Below are 24641 nucleotides of genomic sequence, written 5' to 3'. Positions count from 1 at the left end.
GGGAGAACCCCCATGGAAATTCACCTGTGACTTTTTATCCACGTGTGTGTGTGCGCGTGTGCGTGCATGAGTGTGCGCGTGTGCAAGATTGAGTATGCGTCTCCTTTGACATGTCATTACTGGTGTACCAAATTCACCTGCGAAGTAACTGGGACAAATTTGGAATACCAGCATCCTCACTGTATTTCGGAGTATTTAATTAAAAATACAAAAGGGAAAGTATTCCTCTTTTACACTTGGGTGTAAATAATCGGCTGGGCAGAGTATATAAGAAAGAATCAGGCGGGGGAGAGTGCATATCTGTAACAGAGACTGCCTGAGATTCAATCCATTTAAATTAATGAGCAGAAAATCGGGTGGGCTTTGTAACTAACTTGTGATTCTCCCCTCCTGATCTTCCTCTATGCTCTTTGCCCAGGTGATAACGTAACACTCGGTTATAAAAGGAAAATCTGGCCATTATGTTTTTACATCAGAAACATATGTAGATAAATACAATGATTACTTGATATAGCGACTGATGCTAGATGATGATAATTTGAGTTGTTGTTTTCATTGAAGGACTATATTTAAAGCTCACTTGTGTCTGTGCCATTCACGAGTTATCAGATTACTCACAAACTCGTCATTTTACAATTCAGGATATGGGTATTGGGCTTAGTAACTCAGTAGAAATACATAGAAAGGAACTTTGATTTAAATTATTCTTCTGCGTGTTTTTATTGAGTTACTATCTATCTCTGTAATCGCCTCCAATCTTATATTCCCTCCTTTCAGTCTCTCGACTCAGCCTTGAGAACCTTTCATTAGAATTATTTTATCTCTTCATCACGTTTCATCATGTTAACGAGTCTCTTCTCAGATGCTGACTGGCCTGCTACGTATTACAGCATTTTCTGTTTTCATCTCAGATTTCCAGCGTTTGAGGATAAATAGATCTGGTCATAAACATAACCTCTTCTAAGTGAAGAGCTACAGATCTGAGACAAAGAAAGAAAGAGAAAGAACTTGAATTTATATAGCGCCTTTCACAACCTCAGGATGTCCTAAAGTGCTTTACAGTCAATGAAGTAATGACCAGATAATCTGTTTTAGTGATGTTGGTTGTGGGATAAATATTGGCCAGGACACCGGGGAGAACTCTCCTGCTCTTCTTTGTACAGTGCCATGGGATCTTTTATGTCCACCTGAGAGGGCAGACAACCACAGCTTGGAGTGCTTAAGATAATGAAATGGTGATGAGCTCTGAGGCCTTAGCACATGGAGCCTTGGTGTTCTAACAGTGCATCAAGGCAGACTGGTAAAATGAAAGACCGAGCCCTCAGTTCAACAGAGGCATGAGGGTTAGAAAAAAAGGTGTACTGCTCTTTGTGGTACTGATTCATAGAGACAGGGAGATGCCAGATTCAGCCCTGATCCACCGTGGGTTAGCTAATCTTAGCTGGGGCTACAATTGGCATCATTGTCTTGGGATAAAGAGGGGAAAATTCAGCCATGTTTCCCACTCCTGATGGAAGTTTGTGTATGTATGGTGTGTGTGTGTATGGTGCGTGTGTGCATCTATGTATGTGTTTGTGTGTGTGCCTGTACGTGTTTGCGTGTGTGCCTGTACTTGTTTGTGTGTGTGGTGTGTGTGTATGCATATGTTTGTGTATGCGTGTGTGTGTGTGCATGGTGTGTGTGCGTGCGTGTGCGTGTGCTATGTGGATGTAAGGTGAGGACAGGCCGGATTGTCTGTCAATATTCACTGTCCAGACCATGAAGAATGGTCACTTGGGCAAGGTACCAGAGAACTGCAGCATCTTTGAACCATTTCCTTGGCAAGAGTCGGAAGAGTCAGCACCATTTTTCAAAGAAGGGGGGTGGCGGGGGAGTAGGAAAATTAGGGAAATAAAAATCATTGGGTATAAACCCGACAGAGAATGTCCTCACACATATCCTCGGAGCCAATTCAACAGCATCAAAGGCCTGGGAGTACTGGTCCTCCTACCAGCTCTCCTGTGCAGAGAGCAGAACGTTGCATGTGACTTAATAAAGAGCGAGAAGCATAACAGAATGTGAAGGGAAATATATAAATAAGGAAGATATGAGGGAGATCTCTTTATTAGCCTGTCATATTAAATACAACACTCGCACAAAGCAGCTCAATATACCTTTGAGTGAGCAAAGCTTCCCTGAGTAAAAGGTGCTGAAAGATATTGACATCTGGCCTACACTGAGCTTATAACTTTAGAGCTGGATATAAATGGCTGGTGAAAGGAAATGACAGGACCCGCAGCCCAGTGGTCAGGAGCCTGCTCCTGAGAGACGTCCTTCAATGAAAAGGCTTCAATCCATCAACTCAACACCACAGGCTTCCAGAGAAAAGGCTTTTAAAAATATTTAACATTAAGATGATCACACCCAACAAGGAACATTTACAAAAATACGAAGGCCAGATGTTTAGATGCAGACGATTAGGGCAGATTTTCACCAACGGGGATTCGTAACACAACCTGTCAGTCAGGTAGTTTTTGCGAACCTCACCATGCGAAAGGGTAGAGTGCAAACATAAAGGAAGAATGAACTTGCATTTATAGAAGAATGAACTTGCATTAACGGCCTCAGGATGTCCCAAAGCGCTTTACAGTCAATGAAGTATTTTTGAAGTGTAGTCACTGATATAATGTAAGAAAAATGGCAGCCAATTTGCACACAGCAAGATCCCACAAACAACAATGTGATAATGACCAGATAATCTATTTTTATTTAGGTGTTGGTTGAGGGATAAACATCGGCCAGGACGTTGGGAGAACTCCACTGCTCTTCTTTGAAATAGTGCCATGGATCTTTTATGTCCACCTGAAAGGGCAGACTGGGCCTCGGTTTAACATCTCATCTGAAAGATCTCACCTCTGACAGTGCAGCACTCCCTAGATTTTACACTCACGTCCCTGGATTGGGACTTGAACTGACAGCCTTCTGACTCGGAGGCGAGAGTGCTACCAACTGAACTGCAGTTGACACTTGTAGCAGGGAGCTTCACAATGGCAATGGGTAATGGATAGACCAGGCTGAGAACAGTGTCCAATAAAATAGATACACGTCTACCATTTTCTTTGTACCTACCCACTAGATGAGTCTAATCCAGTTGCAGACACGGCCACTTTGTTGCGAGTATGTTTTAAAGCTTTGTGCATTTTAAGTGTCTGCCTGTAGGGTGCTACAGCTTTAAATGTGAATTGATTTGCTATCAGATTAATGTAAAGTGACGGTGCAATGCACACAGCAGCTGATGGTAAGCAGTTTGAGTTGGTTAATGGAGCTCTGCTGTAGGACTCCATTTTGAGCTGTACCTCAAAAGAGATAGATACAGAGAGATAGACACAGACAGATATAGAGCCAGAGACAGAGAGACATGTACACATGTAGAGATAGACACGGACAGATATAGAGCCAGAGACAGAGACATGTACACGTATAGAGATAGATACAGAGGGATAGACACATACAGATATAGAGCCAGAGACAGAGAGACATGTACACATGTATATATACAGAGATAGACACGGACAGATATAGAGCTAGAGACAGAGACACGTAAACACACACACAGATAGATACAGAGCAATAGACACACACATAGGCATACAGCCAGAGACAGAGACATGTACACACAGAGATAGATAAAGACACGACAGAGATATAAACATGTCAGCACACACACAGATAGATACAAAGATGGACACACACTGACGTAGAGGCAGAAATAGAGGGGTCAATTTTAACCCTACCCGCCCTGCAGAAACCGGGTGGGTGGGTGGGCAGTTAAAACTGAGCTGTTGGTTCCACACTTGGATCTCACCCTGTTCCTGCTGCCTGTGATCTTGACCTACAGGCAACCGAGGTGCTCACCTAAAGCAGGTGGGGACCTAATGAATTTATGAAAACTGGGGTCCTAGTATGTCAATAGGACCCTGATTGCATTTTAACCTGGGCTGGAATAGGGAAAGTCATCGCAGCTTTTCCGCCAGGTGAAAGCAGGTCAACAGCTGTTGGGAAAGACGAAGAGACCCAGAAAGTAAGTCAGAAACTTTCTTTTGTTGAGTCCAGGAGGTGCCTCCCCTGCCCTGGTCTTCCCTCCTTCCCTCCCACGAGACCCTCCTGAAAACCCCTCCCCTCCCCGCCACATACCTGCAAGCTGGCGGCCGTTTCTTTGCCACCTGATCTTAGGCAACCGACAGCCTCTCTGTGCCCTCTTCCTGCCTTTTCCAGGCGAGAAGTGGACAGGTGGCATTTAACTGAGGCATTTAACAATGGCATTAAATCGCCATGGGTGCAGTAAGTGTACCGTTTGGATCCTAACTCCCTCTTAAAATTAAAATTAAAATTCCCTCTTTTAATGTTGGCATCATGGCACCACATGTTTATAAAAAAGGCATCATATGTCAAGTGACAGAGTGACAGTGCCTTTTTAAAAGAGTTATTCTGCAAACAGAGCGAGAGAGTGGGTTAGCACACTGTCCGTTCACACCTGGGGCCTGGGTCTGAATCCAGTCCAGTCTGAGGCTATGGAAGGTCCCTGTCTCAGACAGCTATAAGGGTCCTAAGTAAAATGATTTGGGCTCAGAGTCAACTCAGTTCCTAGTGGGTGTGACAGCATAACACAAAACTACTGCTAATTTGGCACAAAATTGCAAACTCACTCAAGAGTGGTCACAAGGTGTCAGAAATGGAAATGTACACTGCTGCAGTAGGGGGAGCTCTTTTGAGTTTGGGACTGATCTGGAATGGCTGCAGCGAGAATTCAATAACCCATTTATATTATGGAACTGTTTCCTTACAAAATCTGTGCCGTTTATACCTTGGGTCGAATTCTACAATGAATGCATGAACGGGACTTTAAAGCAGCCTGCATTTAGTACAAAGTCACATCTCATTCTGGCCAGGGACTCTCCGTGTTATCGGCAGAATGTCCATACATGCCTGCAATGATGAAAAGATTGATAAAAAGGCCATCTATCCATTTGAGATTCAAAATGGATTTACTTTGAGATCTCGCCAACCTTCCTCTGCTGATACCTGTTCCAGAGTTGGGCCCAAACCCTCATTCCCCCTGCAATTAATTTTGTCCATTCAAAATGAAGCTGGGAGCGATAAAAAAGGAACGTCTCACAGATGCTAATCGAGCGGATTATCAGTCACTCCCCACCCACAGTCGCTTAAAGAGCACAGCAAACAATAAGCATCTGTGTGTGAGAGCTGAGAGGCAGCAAGCGGGGAGAGGATGTGCAGCAGTGTCAGGTGTTAGATTGTGATTCTGATCAGCCAAGGCCTTGGGTTAATGAAGCTATAGATTTGAAGATAGTCTCTCTTTGAGTCCAGGTTCCTCTGGGCATTCAAAAATGCTGCTCCCACAACACAAGACAAATCCCTCTCTGTGAATGATGGTATCGAGTTGCTGTGTATGGTTAAAAAGTACAATTAACATCCCTGCGTTACTTGCCGCCTGATACCTAAATTAGTACCTGAGGACATTTCTGATAGTTGTGTAGGCAGATTAATTATATCGAAGATGGTGGCAGACAGATGGGAGTCCACTCTGATTATACTTGTTAACAAGAAACATGGCTTGGGAGCCCTCCAGATGATTGTGGATATAAACACTGTACAGTGTAGTGACTCTTAATGACCAGGCCCAAGATTCAGTTCTTGGTCTGTGCTGAGTCAAGCAGGGCAGCATTAACCTCATAAGCCCCAGGCAGGAGAAGAATATCAATATAGACCGATCCCAGCCACGCCCTGCTCTATAAACCAGGTGGATAAAAGATGCGGCACATTAGCAAACAATTTCTAATTGGGTTGTTTTCAAAAGTGGCTTGTCACATTGGGAGCTATTGCCCTCCTGGTGGATAAAGCGTCCCCTTTGTTGTGCTGAGGTAACTGGGAAAACAGGACCGACTACATCCTGAGTGACTGAAACCTACTCCAGTCCGTTTTTAATTCCAAACATCTCACATTGCTTAAGATGCACAGGAGCAGTCAAACCAATGTGCAATGTAAGAGTCAGGTTTGGTGCTTGGGATGACAGTGTGATGAGGTGTTTCTTCGGGCTTATATTTTATAATATAAATAAGCAAAAAACACAAGAGACATAGGCTTCATGGTTTTCATCCTTTCCTTCATGCAGCTGTACTAACTATGCCTTAATCTCCCAAAGCAAGTATACGCGCCTGAACTGGGAGAGGGGTTTGAAACATTCTTAAAAGTGACTGTAATGATATTCCAGACATTAATTGGTCTTCAGCATGTCCCGAATTTGGTCACAGCAAAATTCACAGGCCTGCAATCCCGGGAAAAACTCTGCACAAGGAATGCTGAAGACAGAAAATATCCCCCTACGTTCTTCCCTCACTTTCTCTTTTTTTTTCATAAGTTGAAATATGAAATTTCTCATAAAAGAACTTGCATTTATATGTCTCCTTTCATAATGTCAGGATGTTCCAAAGTGCTTTACAGTCAATGACATGTTTTTGAAGTAAAGTTACTGTTGGAATATGGGGAAACATGGCAGCTAATTTGCACCTAGCAAGGTCCCACAAACAGCAATGAGATGCTACCAAATAATCTGTTTTACTGATGTTGGTTGAGGGATAAATGTTGGCCAGGACATTGGGGGAGAACTCCCTGGTTCTTCTTTGAATAGTTCCCTGGGATCTTTTACACCCACCTGAGAGGGCAGACAGGGCCTCGGTTTAATGTTTCATCCAAAAGACGACACCTCTGTCATTGCAGCACTCCCTCAGTACTGCACGGAAGTGTCAGCCTAGACTATGTGCTCAAATCTTTGGAGTGGGGCTTGAACCCATTACCGTCTGACTCAGCGTGGAGAGTGCTACTCACCGAGCTGGTACTTTAGTTATCGTTACAGTCGCTGAATTCACTCTGCAGAAATAGGGGCATTACACAATAGCCCTGATTGTCCAACCGACAGTCATGCCTAGTGAATCTCCGTTCTGGGATTGCAACCTTGCTGAATTTGCCCTATATCCTTGTAAGTAGGCAGGAGCTTTCTTTCAGTCCTTCTGGGATATCTTGGTGCAGAGCTGTATCCACTAATCAACCAAAGATCTTGCTGGTTTCAAGCGGAGATGGTGACATCTTGGTTGGAAGTAGATGGTGAGGCCGAAGAGAATCCTTACTTCAGCAGAGTTCAATGACAGGTTGTCATCTGTATTAACCATATTCTTTGGGTTATCTTAATGCAGCTTTGATTGAGGAAATATTTGAAAAATTCTAGATTCTTCCATTTGTTTGCATGCATCATTAAATAGTTCCCATCAGCCCTTGGAACAGTGCTTTGAGTCAATTATCATAAAATTAAAATAAAGGGGCAAATTGTCAACTTTTTTTCTTGGGCATTAACTAATCGACTGGACAGAGCGCATAGAAGAGAAATGGGTGAGGAGGAGTGCAGGTGCCCACTGACCTCTCCTACCACCAGGCCTGGAAGACTGGTAAAAGCTACTTTCTGATTCCCTCCTTGGTCTAAATCCACCACATTGTAACCTTTCCGGATCCCCTGCATTTTCCCACTTAGCAGCAACTTGTACACGATCCTTGCCTAAAACTACAGCTCAATCACCAAGGTCCTTCTCACCTATGTTGGAGTGAGAAAGACTCGCAAGATAACAGATTCACAGATATTTCTATTGAATTGATGAAGTTTTCCATTCATGTCCTCTGAGGGACCAGAACTGGAGGGTATTGCTGAGTGGTTCTTTCTAGTAGCAGAACCAGGGCAGAATGGAACAGAGATAAGGTTTAGAAAACAAAAATGCCATCAGGTCTCAGTCTTGACAAAGTTGGGATCTAAATATTCAGCCTTTGAGACTAGGCCCGGACAATTCACAGTAAATATTTCTATATGGATAATGTGCTGTTGTTAATAGACTCCCAATGCCATATGCTATAGTATGTAGAATGAGAACTCTACACCTCCAACTCATCCTAGGTCCAAAGAGTAGCTGTTGGAGATCGCGTTAAAAATGTAGACTTCTTCGTACTGGCCTTCCAGTAGGGACTGGTGGCTCAGAGATGCACTGAAATGGGAGGAGCAGAGTTCAAAGGTCACAGGTTTCAGCTTGGCTCCTCTTCCACTGGAGCCCTAGCACCAGTCTGGAAGTGAATAATGGCTCCTCCCAAAGAGCATGTCTGAAACAGAACATTCCTGTGGCACCACAGGGTGACATATTAAAAGATTATCCAAGGAGAAACCATCAATTCCTACCTGTCCAAAAAAAAAAATCAATATTCTTTTTATCTGGTGATTCTCGCTGATTCTTTCTGAAGATGGAGTCTATTCCATTTATAGGACACTGCCACCTGTGATATAAATGTATAGTCACATGCAATATAAATCAGGTGGCAGACATGCCTTTGAAGGCACTGAGGTCCAGCTTGGGAGGGTGTCTCACTGCCTGTCTCCAGAGGCAAAATGGCTCCAGCAGCACTCGCTATCTGGCCTGCCATATTATTTTGGCACTTTATGTTCCTCCAATTCTGGTCTCTTGTGCACCCCAACTTCCTTCGCTCCTCCATTGGCAGTCGTGCCTTCAGCTGTCCAAGCCCTAAGCTCTGGAATTCCCTCCTCAACCCTCTCCGCCTCTCTACCTCTCTCTCCTTCTTTAAGGCACTCCTTAAAACCTACTTCTTTGACCAAGCTTTTGGTTACCTGTCCTAATATCTCCTTATGTGGCTTGGCATCAAATTTTGTCTGAAAACGCTCCTGTGAAGCACCTTGGGACGTTTTCATAGTATCATAGTATGTTACAGCACAGAAGGAGGCCATTCGGCCCATCGTGCCTATGCCGGCTCTTTGAAAGAGCTATCCAATTAGCCCCACACACCTGCTCTTTTCCCATAGTCCTGCAAATCTTTTGCCTTCAAGTATTTACTAAGTTAAAGGTGCTAAATAAATGCAAGTTGTTGCTGTTGTTGCTGGTAAGCTGAGCTCTCAACCAGGCCAGCAATACACCAGACATCGGGAAGGGTCTGCAAGCAGCATGGTGAAGTCGTGAAGCTACATGCCTTGCTTTAAAGTTATGATCCAGGGGAGCCCATCCCATGATATAAAAGAGAGCACTGGACACGCTTTAAATTAATAATGTCGCAAGGTCGCTGCAAACAGTGGTCAGGGGCCTGGGGGCTCATGACACCAATTCCACCTGGCTTGCCTCTCACATCTCATGTCGTGTTAAGAACCCCCTCCCAATCTGATAAAATGTTAATCAGCAGCCAGTACTGGAGGTCTGAGTCACTGATTATCAATATTCCGGTCTGTCTCGTAGCCATCTCCACTTCAAAGAAACCAGAAAAAAACGGAACAAGAATGGCCTCTGTGTATGACAAAAAACTCCAATTTCTGGTCAAAGATGGATACAGTACGATAAGGAAGATTAGAATATGATGCACAGGAAATTAAGGTGACACATGGAGGAATGCCCTTTGAATTCAGACAGCGCTGTCAGATCAGATTGAATCTTTGAGGACGAATACTCTCACAGACCTTGAGCAGCTGAGCGAGCTTCGAAAGGTCAGGATTTCACTGTTTACAAATAACGTTGTTCAGGCCTATTTTTTCCTGCAGTCCTCTTTCACATTTTTCCCCATCGTTGCTACCCACCCTCTTTCAGCTTGAAGGACAGAGCCTGGATCCAGAGGCCAAACCGCCCATGAATTTCCTGATCCCCTCTCACCGCCTGGTGCCCTGGGCCACTCCAGTTTTGTCTCCAGTTAAAGCCGGCTGTGGCAAGACACTGCCACCCAATTGTGACCTGCCGCAAAAGCAAGGTCGTGCCCCGGGTGAAATCAACTTCTAACGAAGATGCTCCTCACGGCTTGGGAACGCATCTCCAACATGGGCTTGATACTGGACTCACAACCCAAAAGGTTATGTGTTCCAATCCCACCACAGCAAGTTGTGACACTGACCTCAATAAATCAGGTACTTTGTGGGCTGACACCAGGCAAAATGATCAAAAAAGCTGCTGGTTCATCATAAAACATCAATTGGTTCATTAATGTCCTCCAGGGAAGGGAATCTGCCACCCTGACTTGGTTTGAGTTACATGTGGCTCCAGTCTTCCTCTATAGAGTTGACTCTTAATGCCCTCTGAATTGGCATAACAAGCCACTCAGCTGTAAAATGTTATGAAGGCCCACCACCACCTTGGCTCAGTGGTAGCATGCTCAAATCTGAGTCAGAACATTCTGGGTTCAAGCCCCACTCCAGAGACTTGAGCACATAATCTGGCCTGACACTTCAGTGCATTGCTGGTGTGGAGGGCTGCACTGTCAAAGGTTCTGTCTTTCAGATGAAATATTACACCAGACCCCATCTCCCATCTCAGGTAGACATGAAAGATCCCACGTCACTACTTGAAGAAAAGCAGGGGAGGTGTTCTGGCCAACACTCATCCTTCGACCAACATCACCAAAAACAGATTATCTGGTCATTTATCTTATTGCTATTTGTGGGAGTTGGCTGTGCACAAATTTACTTCTGCGTTTTCCTACGTTACAGCAATGACTACACTTGAAAAGCATCTCATTGGCTGTGATGCGCATTCGGACGTCCTGGGGTCACGTGAGGTGCTACATAAATGCAAGTTTGTTCTTTCTTTCCTCAACTAAGGATGGACAACAAATGAGGCCTGGCCAGCAGCGCCCACATCCCAAGGCTAAATCAAAAAAATGAATGAAGCACTTCCAATAATGTTGGCAGAAGGAAAGGCAGCTGAGATAGTGTCCTTGAAATTGAGTTTTTCCCAAGGTAAGGAAATATGGCAACTGCAATCCACCTCTGCGATTGGCAGGGATAAGATTCTAGCGGGATGAACTCACTTTTCCTCTCTCTGAGATTGGATGCTTTTTGTCCTGTGTGCTATTCTGCCTTGGTTTACTCAGGGAAAACATTATTGAGAGTCCTTCCGGGAAGCTACACATCTGCTTCCCGGAAAGTTACTCCAGATGTTAATCTCCATGATGTTAATGTCAATAGTAAACCTGAGTAAGAGGATATGTGGAGACTGAGACATGGATGCTTTTGGCTAGGCCACAGTTTAACCCTCTACTATTGGAGCTAACAGGCCTCATAAGAGGTACGGGTTTTTACTGGGTTGCACCAAATCTAGGATGGACACACGGAAGCTGATGAATGGGCAGCTGCAAATAAGTCAAGCCAGGGCACACAAAAGCCATTTTTTCCCATTACATACACCCAATAAACAAGTTTTCTATTGACATTCAGTGGCCATCCAACAATACTGCACATCCATGGGAATAGCAATGAATATCCAGGGTAAACTCTGACAGATGTCCCCAAAAGTTGAATTTTCTTATCCCTAGGAAATGAATGATTTTGCTCAGTATCAGCTCATAGGTCACTGCTCTTTTCCAGGAGTATCCTTTCCTGACCGAGAATTGGAGGAAATGAAAAAATAAATAGTGTGCAAAAAGAGAATGAGAACATTGTTTTTGGGTGATCTTCTCTCCTTCCTTTTCCCTCTATTCTTCATCTGCAATGTGCCCATTAGTTGGGAGAGTGAGACAGCCAAGGAGCAGCAATTCCCAATGAAGATGTCACCATTGCTCCTCAGTCAGAAAGCACATTTCAATGATGCAGCTAAAGACCCCTCCACCAGTCAATAACTTTCCCTCTTTCCCATAAAAGTTCATCCCCCCCTTTTCAGTAGCCTAAGTAAGAGTGTGTGTGTGTGTGTGTGTGTGTGTGTGTGTGGAGATTGGGACTGGACCCTGCTCGCCCAATCCAGAATTCAACACTCGACTAAAATAGCTATACAAGGCACAGATGTTAACGGGATGCACTGAACCGTGTTGTACTGATGCTGCTTTGTCAGGTTAAACGTATCTAAGTGTGTCTGAAGATGCCGCTAGAGATTGAACATGCAATGTTGATTGTAAGAAAGAGGTATGTGGTTATAAAAACAGTTGTGGTCTTGAAACAAAAACAGAAGATGCTGAAAACACACCAGTGGGTTTGTCATGGTTCGTAAAGAGAAAGGACACTTCTGACGAGGAATTACACCCAAAACATTAAACCTGTCTTCTCTTTACAGACCCTAACAGATCTACTGTGTAGTTCTAGCATTTTATGTTTTTTCATTTCAGATTTCCAGCATCTGTGCTATTCTTGCCTTGTTCACCATCAGATTTCTTACTATTAAACAGGCTGTGTTGTAGTGTAAGGGTCTTTTGTTAACAGGAATCCCCTGTATGTGGTTTCCTAATGGCATGGCCCCTTTAAATATTTAATCCAGTTTCCCTCAGCTGAGTACATTTCCTGCTTGACTTTAGATGCTAGACTGATAACGTGCTGGTTTATTTTTGGACCCATCCCAGACTGTTTCCAATGGGGACTATCTCATTACTGTTCTGAGCATGCTCTGTTGACACACAGTATTATGGGAGAACATCCTCTGTAGCAGCAGTAAGGTGTCCATGATTTAAGGGGAATTTTAGAGTTGCTCAGAGTAAACTAATAATCTAGTAATGAAGGTCACCAGCTGGCCTTTATAGCAGCACTTCAACTATCCATCCTTTGTTCCTCTCCCACTCTCAATCTTCTCTCTTCCTCTCCTGAAGGCACTGACTCTTGCCGAGGTACAGTTCCCCAGCCACTGACAGTGCTGCAGGACCTCAACTAAAGGTTCATTCTTCATGCCTGAGATGATAAAATGTATGGCAGATGTTGTTTGATCACAAGGAGTGGGGAAGGAGGGAAACACATCAGATCCAAGCCCAATCCTGTCCTACCAGAACTGCACAAAGATAGCCCTCCAACTCTTCAACACCCCAAACTAGAAAACAAGGACCATAAAACATTAACCACAGGACCTTTGTAGACCTTATGTAATTTTTTAAAAATACATTTCCTTGAAGAAAAATGTCAGGTTGCAATTTATTTCTACACAATGCACTGCAAACACTTGCACAAACATCAGCACCTGCTATTACTTCATTGCAAGAATCGACACAAAATCATATTTCAAGATGGGTGTTGTCCAGTCACCTGATTGCAGCTGTCTGAGAGGTCACACACAGGCTGTTGTCCCCCGATGATGATGTCATAACCCCTCTTGCTGGATGAAGTGCATGGAAATCCTGGAGTTGTGTGTATTTTCTATTAACTCTCTCGTTTTAATCAATAGAGAAAAACTATTTTTATTCCCTTGCAACGAAACTTAAATAAAGAGGCACCGACGTTGGCATCAATGATCTCCCATGTACTTCAGCATACAGCAACAAGCACCGTGACATCATCATCAAGCTACACAAACACTACCAATTTCTCCAGATGAGTTAATGGCTGCTTCCGCGTAAACAGGAATCATCACTTGCTCTCAGTGTGTGGATGAAATTATGGAAAAATGAAATTTTGTCCAAAGAATTGGACCTTGATCATTCTGTGTATTAAATACCGGTTGCATGGCCCTTTCCCCTAACAATAGCCGTTTAACAGATGATGGCTCAGCCAAAAGATTAGGACATGCCTCAGATTAAAACCATTCATTAATAACCTCCACCTAACCCAGCATGCACCAGTAAGTAAATGAGGTGAAATGGATACTTACTGAATGGACCAACTGAAACAAAGAAAAAAATAAAAGAAAAACATACATGAGATGTTAAGGAAAATTCATGAATGAACTCATACACAATGGCAGCATTAATGTTGGTTTAAATATGGATAACGGCAGGGAATGTTAACTTTAGCTATTGGTCAGGGCAAGTGATTTGTTACAGCAAGTGATTAGTTAGCGTTTAGATCCACTCAGAATGAAACTGGTCAAATCACTGCTTCCGGGGCTTTTTATATGACCGTACGATAATTTGGCAGCAGATCATTTTACGCACGATAAGTCTGGAAAAGCTGCGCCAAATCACTTGACCCAGATATTGAGCATGAAGCAAAATGTAAAGTCATCGTTAGGTTTTAATTGTGATCTCAATCCAGCTACTCACTGCCACATTCCTACTGCATTAAAACATGTCATAATTTTCTTTTACAAATACATAAAGGATATGTCAGGAGCAGCAGTGAGATGTGATCAATATCTCCTCAAGTCAAACTCAGTTTAATTCACTCATGTCTTCTGCGCTCATGAGTAATTGAGTCGGCCTCATCTTGTGAAGATATTTATCATATCCTCACTGCTGCCTGTCACACATTCTATTCATAACTCGACGCTTAAAATAATAATCAAACAAATTTATGCTTTTATAACGTCACAAGCGTGGAGCATTAATAAAAAAAAAAGATCTCCATCATTCCCAGATTGTCCGTGTGGTATGAATCCGGAAACTGCATTTCCGCGATTTGGTGTCTGACCCCCCCCCCGCAACCCCGACCTCTGCCCCCCGAACCCAGCTATCAGGGGAAACACACGAGGCTCAATTTTAAAAGTGAAAAACAGGTGGGTTGGGGGCGAGGGGGCATTGAAAATTGCCACCATTTCAGACCCACCCCCAACCAGCCTCCAACCTGCCCATTTCTGGTTTACATGGGGGCGGGACGAGGGGTGGGTGACCAACCTGCTCCCAGGAGGTGGGTTGGGCCTTATAGCCTCTCAAGGAGGCATCAGGCCTCCATTTTTCACCAATTCCTGACTTCAACCCCGGGGGGCCGGGATTCCCAGGCCTTCTGTTTTACGCCTCGTGAAAGGAGGCGAGAAGGCCCGAGACTAACAGGTGAGTTCCTAGAATGGCACAGCTTGTGGGCCTGGAGGAGCAGGAGTACTTCCCCCAGGTCTAACAAGCCTACCTACACTGACCGCCCCCCCCCACCCCGATCGCGGACCTCCCGATCGCAGGCCCCTGAGCCCTGATCATGGACCCCCGACCCCCGATCATGGACCCCCCGACCCCCGACCCCATTCCTCCGACCCCGATCCTCCGACCCCGACCCCAATCCTCCAGCCCCGACCCTCCGATCCCAATCCCAACCCTAACACTCCGATTCCAATCCCCCGACCCCGATCATCCCCCATAACAATTGCGGACCACCGCAATAACCCCCCGATCCTACCAACCCCCTGTGACTGACCCCCTCATCCTATCCCCCATGACTTGCAACCTCTGTGCCCACCTATGCCCACTCATGCCCCTTGCCCACCCGTGCCCCCCATGCCACCACCCCCCCCCCCATCTATACAAACAAAGACTTACCTGCAGACTTACCTGAAGAAGTCCTCTCCCTGGCTAGTCTCCCATCCGACTGAGACCAGCCGGTCAGTCGAACGGGAAACTGGCAAAAAAATATAAAAGTCGTCCTTACGTCAAAATCATAAGGACGTCCGGGAAACTCGTACCATTGGGTTTTCCGAACTCAATTTGACCCCTTCCCTGCCCTTTCCCGGCTCCATTTTAAAATTGAGCTCACAGGCTTTGAACTTAGATTTCTTTTGCCGTTTTTGTCCCCTCCTCACCTGAAGGCACTGACTCTCGGTGGGGTATGGTTCCACTGTCACCTGCCCAAGCAGGTGTGACCTTAGACGGTGATAGCAGCAGGCTGCTCAACCACAGAGGGCTTCACGGCTGAATCTCATACTGTCCTTACTCGACCGGGGTGGATGGGGGAGTTGGGGTTACTCGGTAGTGATCAGGAATTGAGGACCTCTAGCCGACTTTCCCCTCCCTAGCCCAGGGGCAGCGCTTTTACAGGCTGAGCTCGGTACAGGCGGAGAATTGAACATGGCTCCTGATGCTCTGTAAGTCACCCTGCCCTTAACATGTGCGTAATGGGGGAGAGCTGAATATAAACATTTGACTGAACACTGCAATGGTCCCAGGGTTCCTCAGTCGAGGTGCCAGCAGACACCAGGAACTCTAGGAACTTTTTGACAAGGAAATAAAAGTTTTTAGAACCTTTCTTTGCTGAAGCATAAGAACATCTTATTGAGGGACACCTCAAGTGAAATTCTTGCAAAGTTACTGAAGGTTTGAATTCAGTTAACAAAAGATTTTTCTATTGTTTTTGAACTAACTACCCATCTTCCTGTAGTGAAGTTTGAACTAACTACCTGTCTTCTTGTAGTGAAGTTTGAACTAACTACCCATCTTCCTGTAGTGAAGTTTGAACTAACTACCTGTCTTCCTGTAGTGAAGTTTGAACTAACTACCCATCTTCCTGTAGTGAAGTTTGAACTAACTACCTGTCTTCCTGTAGTGAAGTTTGAACTAACTACCTGTCTTCCTGTAGTGAAGTTTGAACTAACTACCTGTCTTCCTGTAGTGAAGTTTGAACTAACTACCTGTCTTTTCCTGTAGTGAAGTTTGAACTAACTACTTGTCTTCCAGTAGTGAAGTTTGAACTAACTACCCATCTTCCTGTAGTGAAGTTTGTAACTACCCATCTTCCTGTAGTGAAGTTTGTAACTACCCATCTTCCTGTAGTGAAGTTTAAACTAACTACCCGTCTTCCTGTAGTGAAGTTTGAACTAACTACTTGTCTTCCTGTAGTGAAGTTTGAACTAACTACCTGTCTTCCTGTAGTGAAGTTTGAACTAACTACTTGTCTTCCTGTAGTGAAGTCTGAACTAACTACCCATCTTCCTGTAGTGAAGTTTAAACTAACTACCCGTCTTCCTGTAGTGAAGTTTGAACTAACTACTTGTCTTCCTGTAGTGAAGTTTGAACTAACTACCTGTCTTCCTGTAGTGAAGTTTGAACTAACTACTTGTCTTCCTGTAGTGAAGTCTGAACTAACTACCCGTCTTCCTGTAGTGAAGTTTGAACTAACTACCTGTCTTCCTGTAGTGAAGTTTGAACTAACTACTTGTCTTCCTGTAGTGAAGTTTGAACTAACTACCTGTCTTCCTGTAGTGAAGTTTGAACTAACTACTTGTCTTCCTGTAGTGAAGTCTGAACTAACTACCCGTCTTCCTGTAGTGAAGTCTGAACTAACTACCTGTCTTCCTGTAGTGAAGTTTGAACTAACTACTTGTCTTCCTGTAGTGAAGCCTGAACTAACTACCTGTCTTCCTGTAGTGAAGTTTGAACTAACTACTTGTCTTCCTGTAGTGAAGTCTGAACTAACTACTTGTCTTCCTGTAGTGAAGTCTGAACTAACTACCTGTCTTCCTGTAGTGAAGTTTGAACTAACTACCTGTCTTCCTGTAGTGAAGTTTGAACTAACTACCTGTCTTCCTGTAGTGAAGTTTGAACTAACTACTTGTCTTCCTGTAGTGAATTGTACAGCTATTCACCACCTATTAAACTATTGAAATCATTGGTTGCTACAGCCATTTTTAGGCCTAGGTGGCGACTTATTTCACAGTTTCTCTAACTAACTTTAATCTGGGCAAATACATCGTACTTGTGATGGGTATCGACTTATTGCACTTAGCTCTTACAGCCCAATGCTTTCAATTTTAGCCTGTAGTTAATAGCTATTTGACAGTGGGGGGCATTACAGATCAGCCTGTTCCTGCCCTCACCCAATGTCCACTTATGAGCGCCCTCCACCAGGAGTCACTGGTCAGCAATCAGGAGAAAGGGACCCTGACTAATTTGTTCCTCTCCCAAGCACAAAGGCACTCAGGCAAGTGGTAATGGCTTAACTACCACACGGCTTGTGTACAGCTAACTCAGCAATTCACAAAGGGTTGTAGAAGTTTGGAACTCTCTTCTGCAAACGGCAATTGATACTAGCTCAATTGCTAAATTTAAATCTGAGATAGATAGCTTTTTGGCAACCAAAGGTATTAAGGGATATGGGCCAAAGGCAGGTATATGGAGTTAGATCACAGATCAGCCATGATCTTATCAAATGGCGGAGCAGGCACGAGGGGCTGAATGGCCTACTCCTGTTCCTATGTTCCTATGTTCCTAAAACAGTTGGTTTGAGGTGTCATCTAATTTGAGCCGCCTAAAGACAGTTGGCCACAGATAAATGTTTCCAAGACACAGTGATCTGAGCTGGGTTCAGTGGGGGCGGTCCTGTTGTGGTTATGGTGCTAGACTAGTAACCCAGGGGTTGTGAGTTTCAATCTCACAATGGCAAGATCTGAAATTGCATTCAATGAAAATGATAATTTATTTGTGGTGCTGGCCCACAAATTATCATAAAAGCTGAAGATTGTCTTAAAAACCCAACTCTTTCACCAATGTCCTGAGGAACCTGCCACCCCAATCCAACATGGCCTCTTTTCCATTACTACCTGGTTGACTCTTAATGCCCTCTAAAGTGGCCTGGCAAACAACTGAGTTGTGCAAACAATCTCTTTTTAGGGCTGGGGAATAAATGTAGACTCACCAGTGTCACCCATGTCCCAGAATTTTAAAAAAGTCAATGAAGAGACCATCAGAGTTCCTGCATCAAACTCTGCCCTTTTGATGACCTGTCCTAGTGTCTCCTTTGGCTCGGTGTCAATTTTTGTCTGATTGTGCTCCTGTGAGGCGCCTTGGGATATTTTACTTTGTTAAAGGCACTATATAAAGTGCAAGTTGTTGTTGCACCAATTATTACTAAATATATGGCCAAATCATTATTAAACTGCACCTGAATAAAGCCAGACATTTTACAATGTTCAGTGGGTTTTCTTTATCATTATCTTCACATTGAATCACCCATTGGCCAGTTAATGGGCTGCACTACAGAGGTTTATGAATAGGCTGGTTTTATCTGCAGTTTATAGCAATCCTGACCACATGGAACATTTTCTGCCTGATTTTTTCTGCATTTATCATGATTCAACCACACAGACACAGCAGTGCAAGTTTAACACTGACATAACGTGCTTCTTTTTGACGGTTTGGCTGGCTCTATATTTTTCCCCTTTTCCCTGAGGAGACAACCTGATCCTAAGCTCTCACTAGGTTCACTCTGAACCGGGGCATCACAACAGCAGCAGCCATGAGATCGTCATCGGGAGCAGGAACCCTGCTTGGTTTTTACTCACTTTGGCCTAGGGACTTTGACACCAATTGTAGCACCTCTTACTGCGATTAGTCGGCACAGCACAGACTGAGGGTTGAAGCTAGAACCTCCCTAGCCTGTGTGACTCAGTTACACAATGAGCAATACATTGACCAGACTAATCACCAGCACGGCATATTTGTTGTTTACTGGTTCTGAGGATGTAGATCACGCTAGGTGGTGGGGCTTGCTAGGCCACTTCAGAAGGCATTATGAGTCAACGTGGGTGTGCGCAGAGTTGGAAGGTTTCCTTCTCTGAAGGACTTTAGCAAACCAGTGGTCAGTTATTTCTGGTATTAGTCTACAAATAATCAGATGTACTGAATTCAATTTCACAATTTGCCACGGTGCGATTTGAACTCATAACCTCTGGGGTTCCATAACTACTACACCACCGGGCCCTCAATAACAATGGACATTTTGGGAGTAATTAACCTGAAATATCAGCATTGCTCTAGGTTAAACATGAGTGAAGCTCCTTCTCCCCCTCCCACTCAAATAGTGAGCAGCACCTCCCAAACCCACGACCTCCACCATCTAGAAGGACAAGGGCAGCAAGTGTTTGGGAACACCTTCACCTCCAAGTTCCCCTCCAAGTCACATTCCATCCTGGTTTGGACATATATCGGCCATTCCTTCACATCACTGGGTCAAATTCCTAGCACTCCCCACCTAATAGCAATATGGAAGCACATTCACCACGCAGACTGCAGTGGTTCAAGAAGAAGGCCCACCACCACCTTCTCAAGGGCAACTAGGGATGGACAATAAATGCCGGCCTTGCCACCAACGCCCATATCCCAAGAATCAATTTTAAAAAGTAATCCAGTTCACGCTGTGAACTAAGCCAGATAACAAAACTGAACACCTGGCTCCGTGGTTTAGCATTTCCATTTTTGTCTCCATTTTTCATTCCAGGAACACTGTAATTGGAGGTGTACTGCTGGCCAGCGAGTGACAATCAATCAGATGAGATAAAATCACTGGAGCATCCCTTTATCCCTGGCAATTGCACACTTTAGCAGAGAAAGGTTCATCGGTAATTTTAAGGTTAGATTTGAGTGGGAGCTGAATTTCACTCTCCAGCAAACAGAAATGAAAGAGATCAAGCTCTCAGACATTGCTTCCTAGCACGAGGCCATTAAACAAGAGGAACATTTAGGACTGAACTGACCTGATAATTGAATCAAGCTGAGCCTTTTAGAGATTCAGCCTCCTACCATACACCAGAAAAACTTTTCCATTTACAGTTACAATCACCCAAACGTCACTCAACAGAAAGCAGCTTTCAGGACTGGGAAAAACCTGTTCGACCTCAAGGGACATGGAGTGTGGTATTTAATTATCATAATTATTCAAATGTATTCACCATTCCACCCCCACCATCCCTGCACAAAAAAAAACATCAGAGAAGGATGATTTCTTTAATTGACTTCAATGGAAATAAAAATTGGGAGAGATAGAAAATGGGCTGCCAACTCGCTATTGCCCGTTTTACAAAGTCAACATCTACCCCCTTGTCTCTCCTCAGGTGTTGATTTTTGCAGGGGTGTGGTTCTATAAGTAGCCCTCGGGTACCCTGCCCAACTCACCCTTCTTCAGGTGGAGCCTAGACTGAAAGTGCGGGCAGCTTATTTGATACTAGAGACATCGTAGCCGAGCCCCATCCGGTCCTCCCCCGACCGCCACACCAGCACATTCCCCAATACTGGCCGAGAAAGAGGAGGCGGTTTCCTCGCTTATGTTTTCTGCTCCCCGGCCCAGGGGCGCCGCGGCCAGTCTGGTGACTCGTGTTGGGCGTGTGGACGTTTGGTGAAGGTAGCGTTAGGCTCCACCGAGATGCCCTACCAAAGGTCAACCCGGCAGCCGATACTCACGGTCAAGGCTCATTAATCAAGAGTCAAACTCTCCAGACACAGAAACGCCACCCAGCATTCATTAAGTTTGCACTCTCAAGTCAAACCTAGATCAGATATGCTGCATGTTCCCACATGACTTTCCCTGCACGTGAGGTGATTCTGTCATCGGTTGGGAATGACGGATCACGGAATCACCCCACCAATCACTCCTCAGATCCCTGGAATTTGATCACATTTTGCTATGGAAACACGTCCTCTAATTACACTAGCCTTCAGTTTGAAAACGTCAACCCAGAGTTCCTTACCGTGTACAGTCAGAGTGCCTGAGAACTCAACTTTACCCACACTGTTTTCTGCAATACAGGTGTACGTTCCTTCATCCTCGCTGCCAACTCGCACCAACCGCAGGCTGTTGTCAGCCTGAATCTCAAATCTGAAGGAGACAGGAGATATGTTGATAGGGTTAGATGAAGAAGAGAGGGAGGAGGCTCACGTGGAGCAAAAACACCGGCATGGACCTGTTGGGCCAAATGGCCTATTTCTTTGTAGAAAGAATTTTCTTGGCCTCTTACTGTACATCTTGGTGCAAAACAAAAATTAACCAAACAGTTCACTGAATGGTGTCACAAGAACACAGCTACACTCATTGGGGGTCATTTTAATCTTGAATGATAGTGTAAAACTGGTGGTAGAGAATCAGCAGCCCGTTTAACATCGCTCCTGATTTTTATTTCCATTGACTTCAATGGGCAGAGGGTAAAACAAGCTGTCAATTCGCTATCACCTGTTTTACACTATCGCACAAAGTCAAAAATTACCCCCATTGTTTCTTATTTCCCCCAATTTGTTTGCCTTCTCCCCCCTTCTGTCTTGAAGGTGCTCACTTTTGTTGGGGTACAGATCCCCAAATGCCAGCCACCTCTGGTACCTCACTCAACTGGCCATTCTTCACTTGCCAGATTGGACAATGATCGTCAACAGATTTGAGCACAGAAGGCATCATAACACAAAGGCAGATCCTGTCTGCACCCAACGTCTACACTTCCAGCAGGGATCACTGGGTAGTGATCGGGAATGAGAGCTCTGGTCAATTTGTTTCCCCTCCGTCTCCCTGGGGTGCTGAGGGAGTTGTAGCACCCCTTCTACTGGGGGAGATCAGTACAGACAGGAAATCTGAAACCTTCCAACTCTGTATGGCTCAGTATCACAATGGAAATCTACCAACAGACCATCAGAGTTGTACTCATGGCTTAAAGCTCCTTCAAGTGGGGTGTAAGAGTTATGTGGTAAATTAATTAGATACTGGAATGCTTCCCACTCTATCCGGTTGCAATGAAGAACATGACATGAAACCAAACTGCTTTTTCATACCAATTAGCAAAAGCATCATTGGCATCGCCTGGGAATAATATAATGATTGGGAATAATATAATGAATTCTAACAAGCATTAAAATGCTTGGGTTCCGGTACCTTCCGCGTGGCAGCTCGCCCTCCTCCTTGCGCCAACGGGTGGTTGGCACGGGGTCTCCATGCACCTCGCAGTGAAAGTCCACGGTGTCGTCTGCCAGGACCACCTGATTTACAGGACGTTTGATGAAGGTCGGCCGTTCTGTGCGATTAGTGAGGGGAAGAATCAGAACAAGTAGCAGAGGGCACACAGAAAAAGGCAACACACAGGAAACATTCCCATTCACAGCGCAGAAGTTCAGACTGAGGGTTTTCTCAACTTGTTCTTTCGATAACCCATTTACGATACTTTTGCGCAGGAGCTCAGGTTCCAGGAGAGCACGTTCCTTCAGATCTTGAACCTCAGAGCATCACCCTCCCCTTTTACCTTCCCTGTGTGCTGTTGGTCTGCCTTTCAGTAGCATTTGAAAGTGGCCTGCCATTTCCACGCTCCACATCGCTGCCCTCCAAATCCATGAACAGTTGGTATCTGGGTGGAGTCCGAGGCACAAAATTCATGCCTGCCAGTGGCGGGTGAACAGCATTCCTTTGGCCAACATGGTACGATTAATGGCGACACCAAGGTTGCCACCAAACTGTGAATGTAGACCAAGCTCCAGCCATTAGACAACATCAGAATTGGTGATTCTGACCCATTAAAATTAAGCGGCCAGTGATATGGTCACTGTTAGGTTGAGTGGCTGAGGATGCCTTTCGTTAGCTCTTGCAGTCCTTCTTCAGTGATTAGGACAGGTAGAGATAGCTGAGGAGTAGTTACTGTCTGCAACTGTAAAACAAGTGCATGGACCAAGCCTTATTGAACAGGATTAGTTATTGTTGATAACATTCACAAGTCAGAACTTTTTCTGACTCATTTGGTTTCTTGTAGGTGTGATGCCCTGGCCACTTTGTATGAAGGGACTGAGTGTAATGTATCGAAGTTTGCTGACGATACAAAGCTAGGTAGGAAAGTGAGCTGTGAGGAGGACATTAAAGAATCTGCAAAGGGATATAGACAGGTTAAGTGAGTGGGCAAGGTGGCGGCAGTGGGAATATAATGTGGGAAATGTGAGGTTATTCACTTTGGTAGGAAGAATAGAAAAACTAAATATTTTTTAAATGATGAGAAACTATTAAATGCTGGCGTTCAGAGGGATTTGGGTGTCCTTGTACGCAAAGCACAGAAAGTTAACATGCAGGTACAGCAAGCAATTAGGAAGGCAAATGGTATGTTGGCCTTTATTGCAAGGGGGTTGGAATACAAGAGTAAGGAAGTCTTGCTGCAATTGTACAGGGCTTTGGTGAGACCCTGGAGTACTGTGTACAGTTTACCTAAGGAAGGATATACTTGCCTTAGAGGCAATGCAACGAAGGTTCACTAGATTGATACCTGGGATGAGAGGGTTGTCCTATGAGGAGAGATTGAGTAGAATGGGCCTATACTTTCTGGAGTTTGGAAGAATGAGAGGTGATCTCATTGAAACATATAAGATTCTAAGAGGGCTTTACAGGGTAGATGCTGAGAGGAAGTTTCCCCTGGCTGCAGAGTCTAGAACTAGGGACATAGTCTCAGAATAAGGCGTCAGACATTTAGGACTAAGATGAGGAGGAATTTCTTCACTCAGAGTGTCATGAATATTTGGAATTCTCTACCCCAGAATGCTGTGGATGCTCAGTCGTTGAGTATATTCAAGAATGAAATCGATAAATTTTTGGACTGCAAGGTAATCAAGGGACATGGGGACGGGCGGGAAAGTGGAGTTGAGGTCGAAGATCAGCCATGATCTTATTGAATGGCGGAGCAGGCTCAAGGGGCCGGATGACCTACTTCTGCTCCTATTTCTTATGTTCTTATGCCATGTAATAATGCAGAAGTCCTGGGATGGACAATAAGAACAAAACACCCTGAATTATTTTTTCCCATCGCTGACCAAGGGGCACTAAGTCCCATCACTGCCCTAGCTGAGATCAGCAATGATATTAGAGTCCAGGAATGGAACCTGGACCCATCCTAGTCTGTCTCAATTCCACACCTGGTAAGACATTTACCAACCAGAGCCATTGGCTACCCAACTTAAGTTTTATTCCTCCATCATACCCACTGCAGATGTTCTTCCCACCCACCCACCTTCCTCCTGTGCTGATGGTGGTGAACCCTTAATGGGATCCAATTCCATGTGTTAAGCTACTCTGCACCAATATCCTGTATTCAGCCCTGAGGCGGGTGGCGAACCCGGGGAGTCCTGCCAGAACCCGGCCAGATGCATTACCTGGCCGGAGGGCGGGATTAGATGATCGCAGGCAGGAGCGGTCAGGGTGGGGGGTGAAGGCGATCGGGGGAGGGGAGAAATCTCAG

General features: G+C 44.8%; 1 protein-coding gene across 3 annotated transcripts in view; it reads right to left on the bottom strand.

Moving 5' to 3' along the window:
* The window catches only part of robo3 (roundabout, axon guidance receptor, homolog 3 (Drosophila)), a 224556-nt gene that overhangs the window by 91611 nt on the left and 108304 nt on the right, over nt 1–24641 (bottom strand). For all 3 annotated transcript variants that reach the window (XM_067971051.1, XM_067971053.1, XM_067971052.1), the window contains exons 5-6: nt 22310–22448; nt 21144–21271 (exon numbers count right to left, since the gene is read on the bottom strand). In XM_067971051.1, coding sequence (XP_067827152.1) covers nt 21144–21271; nt 22310–22448 — 267 coding nt within the window. The remainder of the gene's footprint in view (nt 1–21143; nt 21272–22309; nt 22449–24641) is intronic.

Source organism: Heptranchias perlo, chromosome 33, assembly GCF_035084215.1.
Source record: "Heptranchias perlo isolate sHepPer1 chromosome 33, sHepPer1.hap1, whole genome shotgun sequence".
NCBI classification, from domain to species: Eukaryota; Metazoa; Chordata; class Chondrichthyes; order Hexanchiformes; family Hexanchidae; genus Heptranchias; species Heptranchias perlo.
Note: the sequence above shows the minus strand (reverse complement) of the source record. Positions and strands in the feature narration are given on the sequence as shown.